Here is a 14,555-nt window from a genome sequence, read left to right on the forward strand (position 1 = left end):
GGCCTGGGGAAAACGGTGAAGGAGGTTTCTGTTCATTTCTGGGCATCTCAACAAAGCATTGTGTCTTTTAAAAACAAATCATCCAGGGAAGCAAAGTTTCTTTGAAAATCACTCCCCTCTAGAGACTGGCATGAGGCTGGCTCAGGTCAACTGTCACTGGAGAGGTTGCTATGGGGGCCTGGATGATCCCCATCTTGGTCCTTCATGGAACCACGGTGGGGTTGGCAGGTCCCAGTAGTGAGCCATGATTGGTATTTTCTTCTTGCTTTGTCTTTGGCCTGGGACCTAAATGCTCTCTAAAGTGCAAAGAGGTGTTAAGAAACAATAACCTAAAATGTCTAATGAGAGCCTCTGATGCTCCTCTTCCCTTCTGAAGTCACGTTCAGCTTTGCTATCTGCAAAGTGGCAGACTGATCTGAGGTGGTTTGCTGGACACAAGATTTGCTGTGCATTTGTGTTTTGTGTGTGTGTTTCACAAGTACACTTTTGGTTACCATTTTTGGCACTATTTTGGACACCTTTACATACCTTGCTCAGTAGACAAAAGACAAAGCTAAACGCCTGTCAAGAAGAATTTTCTAGAACTTCTCCCTAAGCCCTTGATATGGAACCTGGGGCTACCCAGGAGCTGTGAGCCTGGCACTTTTTCCCCTGCAGGGACTCTGCTGTGGGTTAGGAATGGGGGCTCTGTGGCCAAGGGCCTGGCCTGAGGGACATGACTGATGGCCCTGCCAGGGAAGGAACGTTGCCCCTGAATCCTGGCGGCTTCCCTGGACACAGATGGTCTGTCCAGAAGAGGATATTCTGACTTGCCTGTCATAAGTCTAGGGTGTGTGGGGTCAATTCCGTTGAGGGCAAAGGCTCCCTCTACTCTGAGAAATCCTGTGACCTCGTGGGAAAGCTTCCACTCAAGTCAGAATTCCCTCTCCCACCATTCTAACTCTCTGCCACCACACCTAGATGTTCTTTGCAGGGAAAACAGAGTCCAGCAGGTAGGTCTGTGACCGAGACCTCAAACTCAAACCTATACTTTCAGCTCAATCAAGGTCACAAGAGAAACACACTTTGTTAGCAGGATTATGGCAGAAAAGATGGCTCCTAACGCCTGCTCTGGGGAATGGGATGAACCACAAATAGAACCCAAATCCAAATACATTGATTGCCAACGTCTGGGAACTAGAAGCTTAGCCCTGAGAATAGCTGCCCCGTGGGAATCTGTGCTGAGCACCTAGGCCAGTTTCCAGTGTGGCCCTCCTGCCTGGTGCTGTGCTGGGTGGTCTTTTTCTTTCCTGGAAAGCCATCCGGGAGAAGCAGAGAGCCCCACATATGATACTCTGGGCTCGGGCTGACTCTCTCCCGCTCTCTCTCCCCCACCCTGTGTTTTTCCCATATCCATTTCTCCAACCCACAAAAATTGATTCCTGAACATCCCTCTTACGGATACCATGTGACAGGCTGGCAGGTGTTAGGGCAGAGCTGGGATCAGAGAGAGGAGAGGGGAGAGGTGGAAAGAAAGGAAACGAGAGAACAAGAAAGAAAACAAGGGGACGTGGGCTAGAGAGGCAGAAGAAAGGGGAAGAGAAGACAAACAGACTGGAGAAAGGAAGAACCAGAAGAGGAGAGGAGAGAAGAATGTTAGCGTTAGTGTGGAGGACAGGGTACTACACCTTTCTGAAAACTCATATCCACCATGCGGGGCCCATCATCTCAATGAAGTAATTCTTGTTTTTCTCATACGCCTCATCATCAATTACCTTGATGTGAATTGTTTGGCTGTGGATGGAAAAATAAGTATCATAAGCAAGGAGCAGATTGGGGTGGGGGGCAAGCCAGCCAGGAGGAGGAGCAGGAAGAGTAGGAAACAGTGAAAAGATCCAGAAAGGTCCAAGTGTGCCCCCCTTCTGGGCTCCCTGGGCTCCTCTTAGGCTTTGTGTGGCTTCGTGGAACAGTCAGACTCGAAGGCTGGAAAGTCAAAGGTTCTGGGTTCTAATCTTGGAGATGCTACGTGACCTTGGACAAAGAATGTAACGGATACACAAACAGGTTCAATAATGCTTACACCATCCCAGGGCGGTTGTGAGAGCAACGAAATCATATACATATAATGGCTCCATCATCTAGGTCCTCTGTAATGTTTGCTTCCTTCTTCTGGCTTTGGGGATAGCGAGAATTTTTTTTTTAATTTTTTGACTTTTGAAATCAGCTGGTGTTGGTCTGAAAGGCTTATGTTATAGAAAGGACATGTATGGGGGGCCCGTTGGCCTGTGGGAGTCTTGCCTGGACATAGAAGGACTTCTCCCTTTCTCTGTGGCAGCAACGACCACGGGGGAAGCCAGGAGGGCCACGCAGCTCAAGTCACACATTCTGGTAACTCACGAGGGGCTTCAGAAGCTACACGCTACTTCCAGATGAGCCCTGCAGCCACAGGGGCGTGTGGACAGGATCGCAGGAACTCTAGGGCGCTCCGAGTCACAGTTACCTTACAAATCCTACAACGACTTTGTGACCAGCACAATTACACGATCTTTATGTTAAAAGGTGCTTTGTTAAACAATGAAAAATATGAACCAATTTTAGTAGTCCCGATTTCCATTTTTCTTTCCTTTCCTTCTTCCCTCCTCCCTCCCTCCCTCCCTTCCTTCCTTCCTTCCTTCCTTCCTTCCTTCCTTCCTTCCTTCCTTCCTTCCTTTTACAGGAACTTTAAAAACAAAGATAGACCTGGGCCTCTTCCAACCTTTGCTTAATAATGGGGACAATTCAGGACCAGACTCCAGTTGAGGCCTCTCGCAGAGGCCGTGGGACACTGCTGGAGGGGTATGCACGGAGCTGAGTCTCCCCACAGCAGAGGGACTTAGGGACGCACGCGGCAGCCCTGTCCAGCTGCCCATGGGCATGCACCTTCTCAGACGTGGGTGGCCGCAGGCCTGCCCTTTGTAGAGGAGGCTGAGGCCTTCAGTACCTGCCTTATATATATATATACATATATATATATGTACATATACATATACATATATATATATATGTATATATATAGGACTATCTTTACATTCTGACTCGGGACAACCTGTCTGCTCTCCCAAGCGTTCCCAAGTCACCGTTAAGAGTGTTGGATGCCTCCAGAGCTTCCTTTGCATACACTTTTGAACCTAGAGAACCAAACGTGGGCCTGTGGCTCCCGAACTGAATGAATAGCGGCTACTAATACACCCCGGCCCCCGCCAGTCCACGGCTTCAAAATGAAAGACTCCAAACTGTCCTCACGTGCCACACCCACTGCCATCACAGAAGAAGCTGACTTGCCAGCACAGAGAGCACGAGTGCGCCGCCTCTGAAAGGCCTCTCTGGCCTTTCTTCCTGGACAGCAGTGGCACTGGTACTGGAGACCGAGGACTTGGGGTCCGATCCAGCCTCCACCTCTCACTAGCTGGGTGACCTGGGGCAACCTGCTCAAGCTCTTCAAGTCTCATTTGTAGGGCAGAGTACGAAAATCTGGTTCAGAGCGTGCTTACAGGAGAGCAACGCACGTGACGCGCTTGTGACGTGCACCCCACTGCACGTTCCCTTGTAAGTGTTCGATAAATAGCAACCGTGATTACAAAGAGTAATTGAACCTGATCGGGTGGCTTGAGAGTATTATCTAAGGGAATCTTACCACCTCCAGTCATTAAGTCAGAAAATAAGGGGAGATCAATACATAGAACTGGTGGCCCAAGAGGGGGTACAGGCTGGAAACAGACGTCAGGTCAAGAAAGGACTGGATAGTGCAGGGTGATCTGTCCCAAACGGGTTAGGAGAGGGGCTTGTCATGTTAAGGGTGAGAGCATAGATAACAATTGATGGTTTTTCAAAATCTGGCCTTGGGTCTCGGTCAGCAACAAGCTCTGGGCTGGACAGACGACATCCTCACATGTCGTGTGACTTGTGCTTGTGATTTTTAGTGAACAGATAAAGAGAATAAGAGATGCCACAGATAACTCAGTGGAAGACAGGGAAATGAGGACAGACAGTAGTGGCACGAGGAACTGAGGTTAGCTGGCTGGAACCGCTGGCGGGAGGGTGTAATGAGCGGGGGAGGTGGGGTGTCAGACTCCCTCGCTGGGATCAGTCATGGGGAAGGCATCACCTCTGTGTGGACCCTGCCTGGAAACCAGAGGATCCCTTCCCTTCCAGCTCTTGAAAACCCCGTGAAGTCCTCAGTTCTGCTTAAGCCACAAATGAAGCCCCAAGAACATTTAATTAAGTGAGAGTCACCAGCCAGGTCTTGAGTTCTCTTTCCAAACTTGCTCTTCCTCATTTCAGTCAACAGCAACATGGTCTATCCAAACCAGGAATCACTGCTGATTCCTTCCTTTTCCTCACCCTTCCCCTCAACCCCACCCCAACCCTAATACATGTAATTTGCTGCCATCTTTCCCTCTGCTACCGAGACCTCGATCAAAACACCATTGCCTCTCCTTTGGACTTGGTAAATAACCTTCTAAGAGATATTCCTGCCTTTGCCCCCTCCTTCAATGCCTTCCCCCAATAATGACCCAGGCTGTCTATTAAAAATGCAATCCAAGTCCCATCCCACCACTATCATTGGAAAAAATGTAGAGTCCTTACCGTGGCCTATAGGATCTTACATAATCCCGCCGCTGGTGACCTTGCTGACTCCATTCTCGCCTTGCTTGGGAGTTCCAGACACACTGGTCTTTCTTTCTGTTCCTTAAATCAAGCCCCTTCCCACTTAAGGCACCCTCCTTGCTTGTGCTCTGTGCCTGGGTCTGTGCTATCCTCATCCTTTGGGTCTCCACACAAGCATCACCCCTAGGAGAGGCCTTCCAAGGCCACATTACCTCCTTGGGTCTCTTTCCTGCCCACCGTCTCTACCTCCCCACCACGGGTCACCTTCCGTCATGTTCCATCTGCTCGTTCCCTTCAGTGCCCCAATCACAGCCTGAAGGTAGCTGGCTGGTTTATTAACTTCCTTGTTTATAGTCCGTCTGTCCACACTGGAATGTAAGCGCCACGACGACAGGGAAACTGTCTCACTTGCCACAGTCCTAGTGCCCGGCGTGGAGGAGGCCCTTGACCGTGGCTTGCTGAGGGACTGAAGGTGAATGTCTAACACACCTGAGAACACATCTGCCTTTTTGCAACAAAAAGCCATTAGGAACAACAAGAAAGCATTTTTTTTTTTCTGAAGGCTATTCTGATAGAATGCCTAAGGAGTCCCAGTGGGACAAAGAGCCCAGAAGCCCAATGCCATCCAGCGACACCCTCACTTGATTGGCCCACTCCATTTTTCTGTCTACGAGAGAGCTCTCCAACAAGCAGGGATTGAATTCTTGGGGCTTGGCTGGGGGTTTTGAACCATCCCTAGGCGGGGTGTTGACCTGCCTCGCTTCTCCTCCCCCCCTTCTGCTGAGGGAGGGGCCAAAGCGTGCAGCGTTCCCAGCTAAGACGGGCTGTGCGGCTTGGAAAAGACGCTCCCAGGAGCTCTCCCACCAACAAGCCGGAAGGGATCAGGAAACCGTTTCTGGTCTGCCTGGCTAGCCTCTCAGAACATTCCTTTGCACCGAGGACACCCAATTTCAAACAGGCCTCTCGTCCTCAGGATACTGCAAAGGGAAAGGTGCTCTTAAGCCACTGAGCTCCCTTTGGGTGAAAGGGAGAGGCAGCAGCGTTTATTTGTTGAATGGTTGAATACTACGTTGGAGGAGGGCCCCGTGGATTTGGCTTTACACCAGGAAGGAATCTAAGATAATATATACATTTACCTTCTCAACACCATGAGAGCTTTCTTATTTCATACTTACTTCAGCCATATAACATAGGTATTATTACTCACACTTTAAAGATGAGAAAACAGGTTCTCAGAGAGGCTAAGTAACTTGCCCAGAGTCACACAGCTAGCACACAGCAGAGCTGGGATTTTAGCACAAGTCCCTATGAATCCTACAGCTTATTTTATACAAGCAGGTGGACAAACTCTGGATGCCATTCCTGAGCTGTGCCTGTGAGGAAGCACAGAATTCTCCCACTGAAATGCAGGCAGCAGGTAAGAAATCAGGGGGTGAGTGGCCGTGTCTCTGCACCGTGTTGTGAGTAGGCGGCCTCCCGACCCTTGGGCCCTCCCTTGCTAGAAGGAATCTCCAAATAATCTCTCATTTGGTGACTTCTTCCCTTCGGATTTCTACTAAATGACTCTTCACCATATCAAGAAGGGTTCTTTCTCATCGTTTCTAAATGGATCCTGGCTGCTCCAGGCCAGCTAATGTTCGCTGAGCTCCCTTGACCCGGGGCTGCAGGACGGAGCCGGCGATGGAGCCGCTAGCCTTCCCGCGGGAGCTTGCAGAAGCCTCACATCTCCGTGTTGGGTTTTTTCAGTCTTTTTAATTTTTTATTTTTTTAAAGATTTTATTTATTTGACAGAGAGAGACAGCCAGCGAGAGAGGGAACACAAGCAGGGGGAGTGGGAGAGGAAGAAGCAGGCTCCCAGCAGAGGAGCCTGATATGGGGCTCGATCCCAGCACTCCGGAATCATGCCCTGAGCCGAAGGCAGACGCTTAAGGACTGAGCCACCCAGGCGCCCCCTTTCAGTCTTTTTTATTAAGCACCAGCAGACCCCTGATCTTCCCCTGGAAGGTTCCTGGCCCTGATTCAGGGCACAAAGCCCCTCCCACCCCCAACCGCACCCTGACAGCCCAACAGGGACACTCCCCCCACCCTTACCAAGGTCTAGGGGAGAGGTTCCTTGTCTCATGAAACGGTTTAGGATGCCCTAAATGATTTCCTCTTGAAATAGGTGTCCATAAGTTCCCCCAAAACAGTGCTCCTCAAACTTTGATGTACATATGTCCCCCTGGGATCTTGTTAAAATGCAGATTCTGATTCGGTGGGTCTGGGCCCTGCCTGAGATCCTGCGTTTCTAACCAGCAGCCAGAATACACCCATGTGGTTGGCCTAGGGCTCAAGACTCCTTGAAAAAGTCTCTCTGATTCTATGAAACACTTAGGGAAAATCAGACAGCTGCTCCAATGCCAGGGTGCGGCAGGGAGAAGGAGGCCGAATCAAAGGCTAGCATTTCAGCCACAGCCACTCTGAGCCTGCATTTTGAGGGGGGAAATTGGAGTGCACCCAGAGTAGGGTGACTGACTAGTATGGTGAAGGGTCTGCAAACCATGTTTCAAATGAATTTGCTACTATTTCTACAGTGCTTACCTTGCGCCAGGCACTGCGCTCTTCAGGCACTTTATGTATATTAAGTAATTCCATCCTTAGAACGCACCGTAGAGTTAGCAACCTGCCAGGCAAGGTGCTGTTCTCTCCGTGTGTATTATCTCACCGAACCTTCACCACAACCAATGAGGTAGATACTAGTTTTGTCCCTAATTTATAGATGAGGAACCAGAAGCCCAGTCAAGAGCCATGCCCAAGGTCACAGCTAAATAAGTGGCAGAGTTGGGATGTGAACTCAGTGTGGCTCTAAAGACCGTGTTTCTAGGTGAGATCTGATAGAAGGACCCACGGGACAGATGTCCGTTGCAGAGGATGACACCGCTCCACGGTCCTGCGGCTGTCACAAACGCTGCTTCCAAAGCACTGAGGCCACTGGCAGGGAGGCAGACTTCTGCTCGACCATGACCATGACAACAGTAAGATGAACTGGCTTATAAGGGAGTGGCTGCCCGGTTCCTGGTGGTATTAAAAAGTAGGACGATGAGCATGCATGAAAACGGCTATGAAGAAGATTCCTGCATGCTACAGAAAGCCAAGTAGATGACCTATAAAGGTCTACACCCAGTGGTATACTGGTAAACCAGCAATCCGGGGGGGGGGGTAGAAAAGAAACTCTGATTTAGGGTATATGCCTTCCATAGTGTAATACTCCCACTGTAGTCAATTTCAAGCTACTAAATTTTAATCACCAACTTGCAAAATTCCTAAACATTTAACGATCTGCTCTCACGAACTAGTGGGAGCCAGTTCCAGCACCCACTGACAGCATCAGACTCTACTCAAATGTTTAAGAGAGTTTAGGATGACAAAAGATGGTTCTGATTGATATACAAATGATTTTACCCATGCTAGTGTTTCCTCAAAATGGGTAACTATCTGATAAAGTAGGTATGAATGTGTTTACCCAAACAAGCCTTTAGAAGAAGGCTCAAAGACTTGGCTTGTAAAAGGAACGTGGGTGGGCGGGAGAGCACTTGGGCCCTTAAAAGCAGAGAGCTTCCTCTGGCCCAAGAGGAAGGGGAAGCCAGAGATTTGAACCCTGAGAAGGACTCAACACACTGTTTCTGGCTTAAAGATGAAGGGTGTCCCGTGAGCAGGAATGCAGGCAGCCTCTAGCAGCAGAGCGGTCCCTGAAGGACAGACAGCAAGGAGTGGGACCTTCCGGCTTAACACCCTAAGAAATTGGGTGCTGCCAGCCACCTGAATGAGTTTAGAAGCCGATATACCCTCACAGCTTCCAGACAGGAGCCCAATCCAGCCTTGACTCCGGCCTGCGCAGAGAACTCAGCCACACCACACCTGAACTTCTGAGCTACAGAACTGTGAGATACTAAATGGACATTGCGTTAAGCCTCTAAGTTTACGGCAACTAATTACACAGCAATAGACAACTAATATGGGAGGCTTATTTTACAACGTCAGGAACTGAGCCAAATGATCTCTTGAAACTGTCTTGCTGTATCTATTTCATAATCAGAATACTTTGTCCTGATGGCAGGGCCACTGCCGGGCTACATAGCACCTTTGTGCCAAGTTGAGAAATGATACAGTCCTGGAGATGCACAGCTGGCAAGGACAGGGTGCCTCTCCATGGCTCACACAGCAATGCATCAGGATGCTGGGCCTGGCATGGAGAGAACTGGCTGGATTTTTAGCTTTTCACTCAAGGGTTTTTATGCAGTGCACAACCTGCACAACTGTAAGCAGCAGCCCTGCTTGGCAGACGCTTGTGTGATTCAGTCACTATTCCACACACATGCCGGAACCAACAGGAATATGGGCCAGGCTGAGGCAGAGAGATGGATTTCACTGAAGAGCTCTCTGCAACTTGGGGGCGGCGGGGGGGGGGGGGCGGTGCGGGGTGGTGGTCAGGTGGATGGGAGGATGAACAAGGAGGGAGGAGTGGTTGGGTGTGTACGAAGGAGTGCGCACGTGATCTTTGCTGCTTTGGCATCCATTCTGGACCCTGCTGATAAGCCCTCCGCTGCTTGCAGCTTCTTCATAGCTAGGAGTAGCTGTACCCACAAAGATATGGCTTCCCCTAAGCAAAATGTAGGAACATTGTGTCTCCACTGTCAGTTAAGACCTGACGGCTGGGCCTGTCCATGGGCAGACATGCACACATGTTTGAGGTCTTGGTGGTCATTCTGTCCACTCTGGAATGTCTGGGCTCATACCTGGGCACTGTAGCTCTCCCAAATTTGCTCTCCCAAATACCCACTTTCCCACTGTCTGGAGAGCTCCTTACCTGTGGCTGAAGGGAAAAGTCCATCTCACGTGACTGTGTGACTACAGATATAGGCTTCGGGATAGGATCAGAGGCAAAGGGGTACCAACAACCCCAAAGGGGCCACTCACCCTGTTTCCCAAAGGTCAGGGCAAAGTGAGGGGATTTTTATTTCTTAGAAAAGCAGTCTTCTAAAATAGGCACCCTCCCTTTTAAAGGCTGTCAGGATTTGCAAGGCAGCTCTACAAGGTAGAAAATATTTTAAAATTACAAATTTGTATTCTCCCCATTCTTTCCTAGGATAAAGACTGAACCTTTCATCCCAGGAAGTGGAAGCTCTCTGTAATGTCCATCCATCCATCCATCTCTTGACTTAATCTTTTCACACTTACCTACACAAATGCTACACTTCAATTTTCCTCATTATGCTCAAAGCCTGCCATACTTCTGCTCACTCTGGAGACCTTCCTTCTTCCCTCCCTCTCTCCCTTCCTTCCCCCATCCATCACTCCTTCCACCCATCCACTCATCCATCCATCCATCCATCCATCCCTTCATAATGATAATACTGCATAATGAAACTACTTCATGAAACTGCATCAAACTGCATAATAAAATACTTTATTCAGCAAGAGTTTATCAAGCACCCAATGCACGGCAGTCATGATTCTCAAGCAAGAATTTCTGACTTCAAAGAGTCTCCTCTGTAGTGGGGAGGCAGATAATTAATCAAGTAATTACAGGAAAGTGTGATGATAGGGGAAGAACAGAGCTGAGGAGGCCCATGGTCTAGAATAAAATCAGGGAAGCCTCACCAGAGGAAGGGATAGTTCAGCAGAAGCCTGAATGAGGAGTCAAGTTGGTTTGGTCACAAGGAAGAGAAAGAGTCTTCCGGAGAGAGGGGATGCCCTGGGCAAAGGCTTGATGGTGAAAAAAATACATGGTGGCTTCAAGGTGATGAAATGAGTTCAGTTTGGCTAGAGCACCAAGAGAGACGGGGGAAGGGGGAATAGATGAGTCAGCAGAGAAGGTAGGGTCAAGGACATAAAGGACCCTGTAAGCCCTGCTAAGGGGTTTCGGATAGTCTGCCCTCCTCTCTACCTGTCCAGATCCCCCTTACTCCATTCACCTAGAACCTGGGTACCACCTAGATCGGGAGGATGTTCCCGCATCTCCAGCCCATGCTGGGCTCCTGACCTGACCGCTGCGCTCAACTCATCAGGTACCGCCTGATGCAGAACCTGCCGCCTTCGCACATCATTCTCTCGCCTCCTGGGCTGGGCTATAGTTCAAGGGCTCAGAATTTGTCTTGCCTCCATCTCTTTCTTTGGTTCTTCTTCAGTGCTTACTGGATATGTGGTCCCTGATTTATCCATCCACCCATGCTTCACCTGTTAGAGTAGGCCGTTGGATAGACAGGAGCCAGAGGGGAGAAAGGAGGGTAAGTAATGGACAGTTGCCAGGGACGCCCCCCCCTCCACCCAGAGACTGCCCCATCTCTCTTAGACCAACCCTTTTGCAGTTGAGCACAGACCTGATAAGCAGAAGACAGGGGCTACAGAGACGGCCCCAGCTTCGGAGCATGCACATTTAAGAAAGACCTTATCGGGGCGCCTGGGTGGCGTAGCGGTTGGGCGTCTGCCTTCGGTTCAGGGCGTGATCCCGGTGTTACGGGATCGAGCCCCACATCAGGCTCCTCCGCTATGAGCCTGCTTCTTCCTCTCCCACTCCCCCTGCTTGTGTTCCCTCTCTCGCTGGCTGTCTCTCTCTCTCTGTCAAATAAATAAAATAATCTTAAAAAAAAAAAAAAGACCTTATCCGCTAGTAACCCCAAGGCTCTTATAATATCATTATAGTACCATTTGCATGGCGGTTGGGCCTCCCACCCCCACCCTGTGGGTTGTGCTTAGGCAGCTGGAGGGCAGATGACACCGGAAACTTGCACAAAAGGTTAGAGGGGAAGAAACCAAGGTGCATTCATGGGTGGAGCAATGATAACAGGGTGGGAGGGAGGAGACCAAATATACCCCCAGCAAATAACAATGAGAAGCTCAGCAGGCAGCCTCCCGACCTCCGTTCTTCGTCAGCCCGTTCCTCTCCTCTCCGCAATGTAGTCGTTCTTTGCTAAATAAAACACCTTTGCTACTTTAACTCTATCGAGTCTCTCGACTGAATTCTTTCCTTGGAGAAGACAAGGACCAAGGAATTCCACAACTCACCACCCGGGTAACGCACGCACTCATTATATATCAGAAGTCTGTTCCTGCTCTCATGCTTATTGTCTTGGGATGTGAACATGGACAGAAAAACATCCCTTTTGCTGCTTCCCTTTGCTTGTGTGGAATTTCCATGCAGTGGGGTGCAATAGCAAGCTCTGGGAAATTTATTATCACGATACAGGGAATCAGCTTATATGCAGGCAGCTCACATCAGTCTTGGTTTGAACACGCTATTTCTCACGGCCACCACGCAAAAACAGCAGTGTGTTGGTACGTGTGTGCTCACATACGTGGAAAATTAATGTGCTCATGCATTGTCCAATCACAATTTCTCTGCTAGGAGAAGAGTGCTGTCATCGCTTTAAGCTGTGATTCGGATTCCTCTCCCTTATGGTGGGGAGGGTTTCATATTCCTGATTGTGTGTATGGGTGTGAGGAGGGGTATGATGGGGTGGAGTGCGGGTTGGGAAGGTCCACTCTAGGTGAGCGGGAGAATCCGGCCTGGAAAGTCATCTCGGTAAGGGCCTTGCCCAGTTATTCTCAAAGGGGAATTCAATTTCCAGTCCCTGGAGCAGTGGAACCGTGCGGGTATGGCTCTATGTGTGACTCAGTTATTTCTCGCCCTACGTGGCTCTCACGTTTGCCCTGCCTCTCCTTCACTGAGTGGCGTCTGGGAAAGGGAGGACGATTCACAGCTTCAATTCTCTCGCACTTGCTTCTAAGTCAAGAGGGGAAGCAAAACCAACCAACCGACCAACCTACCAATGGTCTGGGAACAAATGGCTGCTGTACCCTGAAGTCGATAAATCCCCTTCCTGGAAGAGCTATGAGAATCATCTATAAAATGAATTTATTTAACAGTGCGCTCCCAGCACTGAAGAGAACGAGTGGCTGGTTATCTGATTCACAGCGTTGGAGATGTTGGGTCTCTCTGTCTTGTTTTCCTTCTCTGGTGGGCATCTCATTTTTTTTTTCTCTTTAGATTTTATTTATATACTTGAGAGAGTGAGAGAGCAAGCGTGCGTGTGCACGCAAGTTGGGGGAGGAGCAGAGAGAGAAGGAGAGAGTTCCAAGCCGATGGCGCTGAGCGTGGAGCCTGACACAGGGCTCGATTCCACAACCCCGAGACCATGACCTGAGTCAAATCAAGAGTCAGACGCTCAACCGACTGAGCCACCCAGGGGCCCCTGGGTATCTCATTTTTTAAGAATGATGGTGATCTAAGCAGAAAGGAGAAAAGACAATATCGTATGGACATGAAACTTCAGGTACAAGAAAAACCTTCTAATAATTAGGAAGAGAGAGGCACCGGCTCCTGAGGACCTGAGTCAAACATTGTCAAAGCTCCATCCTTCCACCTTAATCCCCTGTCCCCTAGAGCCCTTATAAGGCCCATACTGCTGGTGGATAATTTCTAGAGGTCCCAGTGAATGGCAAGTTCAGGAAAGATTCCTGTCCCTGGGCTGGGTGGAGAAAATCCTTCAATTAGAGCCTTAACTACATGGAAGACTAGCTTATTCTACAGACGTTTTCTGGACCGAATCAGTCAGGAACTAAACCAAGGCAGAGCTGCGGCACTGAGCAACAGTGGGCTCTGTCCACACACAAGTCAACAGGAATGCCGCCCCCTGGGGTTGTGCAATGTAGCAGCGGCTCTGGGTGAGAAAACAGCAGAGGGGGCACTGTCAGCCATTGTCACCATTCGAGTGTACTGTGTTGTGGGTCCCAAAGGAGTTGTCGACGATTTCTATCTGGAAGCCTTCTGAATGAGCTGTTTTCCAGTTCTTGCCTTCTTCTACCAGCCAAATGGCAATTCCTGTTTTGTACCACCCAGGGGCAAAACGGGGCCAAGGCTGTCAGCGGTTGGAGCCAGAGCGCCTGAGTCCTAGCCCCATCTCCGCTGCAGGAGCGCTAAGCACTGTGTCCCCTCTAATGTGACAACCTAGCCCACTGCTAGTTTCACACGACTTGGTGAGCTTGTCAGGAGCATAGTAGGCAAACTTGGAGAATACAGTCCAAAGGTAGAAGCTGAGATTTTCGCAAGGGTGAGTGGAATAAAAATCCTGTTTGCTTTGTGTTTAAAGCTCTGACATTCTGTCGATGGTCAATGGAAGAAACTGATACAGAATAGAGAGTAATGGATCCAGGGCCAGGACCAGGGTGAGGCAAGTGAGGCGTTAGGTGTAAAATTTAAGGGTACACCAAACAACTCAGTAATCCAGATAAGCACTATTTTAATGCAATATTTTTTAAAAAGTCAGAATTAATACAACAATCTATGATGCACAAAATATCACAATTTTAAATAAAGACGGGACCCAACCTTGGCTCACCTCACCCTAACCCTAATCCACTCCAGTTGTCATATGGTGCCTTCCGGTGTGACGGAGAATGTCAGGAAGCTGAAGACTGGAGTCTGAGTTCTGTGGCTTAACTTACTGCCTTCGCCAGGTCATCCACTCTCTCTGAGCTTATGTAAGAAGGGCAAGAGGCCTTATTTCTCTCGGGATTTTTGTGGGTAATGATATTAGCAGAAAAACACAACCCTTGCTTTTGGAAACTGCAGGTCTCATTCAACTCAGTAAGCCTGTGTGTGTGTGTGTGTGTGTGTGTGTGTGTGTGTGTGTGTGAGAGAGAGAGCAAGAGAGAGCGTGCGAGAGAGTGCATGCGCTGTCAGCAGGGCTCCTACCTCTCTCTCCAGAGCTAAGGACTTTAGCCTTCCAGGAAGCCAACCAACTTCCTAAGCCTCACAGAGTCCATCCCTTCCTCACGGCTCTCCCTCACCTGTCCTTCTGCAGCTGAGGAAGCACCCGCAATGCTCCCTATTTTTAGACAATAGGGAGGGACTGGGGGATGGTGGAATGTCTTCTCTGAGAACATTGCCT

At 49.4% G+C, this 14,555-nt stretch overlaps 1 protein-coding gene across 1 annotated transcript in view; it reads right to left on the reverse strand.

The window, feature by feature from the left end:
* SLC8A3 (solute carrier family 8 member A3) overlaps positions 1 to 14,555 on the reverse strand; it is a 138,511-nt gene that overhangs the window by 17,158 nt on the left and 106,798 nt on the right. Inside the window, 2 exon segments of the mRNA XM_045807929.2 lie at positions 1,668 to 1,703; positions 1,706 to 1,773. Coding sequence (XP_045663885.2) covers positions 1,668 to 1,703; positions 1,706 to 1,773 — 104 coding nt within the window.

The sequence above is a fragment of the Ursus americanus genome, chromosome 26, assembly GCF_024610735.1.
Source record: "Ursus americanus isolate L20-20 chromosome 26, mUrsAme1.1.p, whole genome shotgun sequence".
NCBI classification, from domain to species: domain Eukaryota; kingdom Metazoa; phylum Chordata; class Mammalia; order Carnivora; family Ursidae; genus Ursus; species Ursus americanus.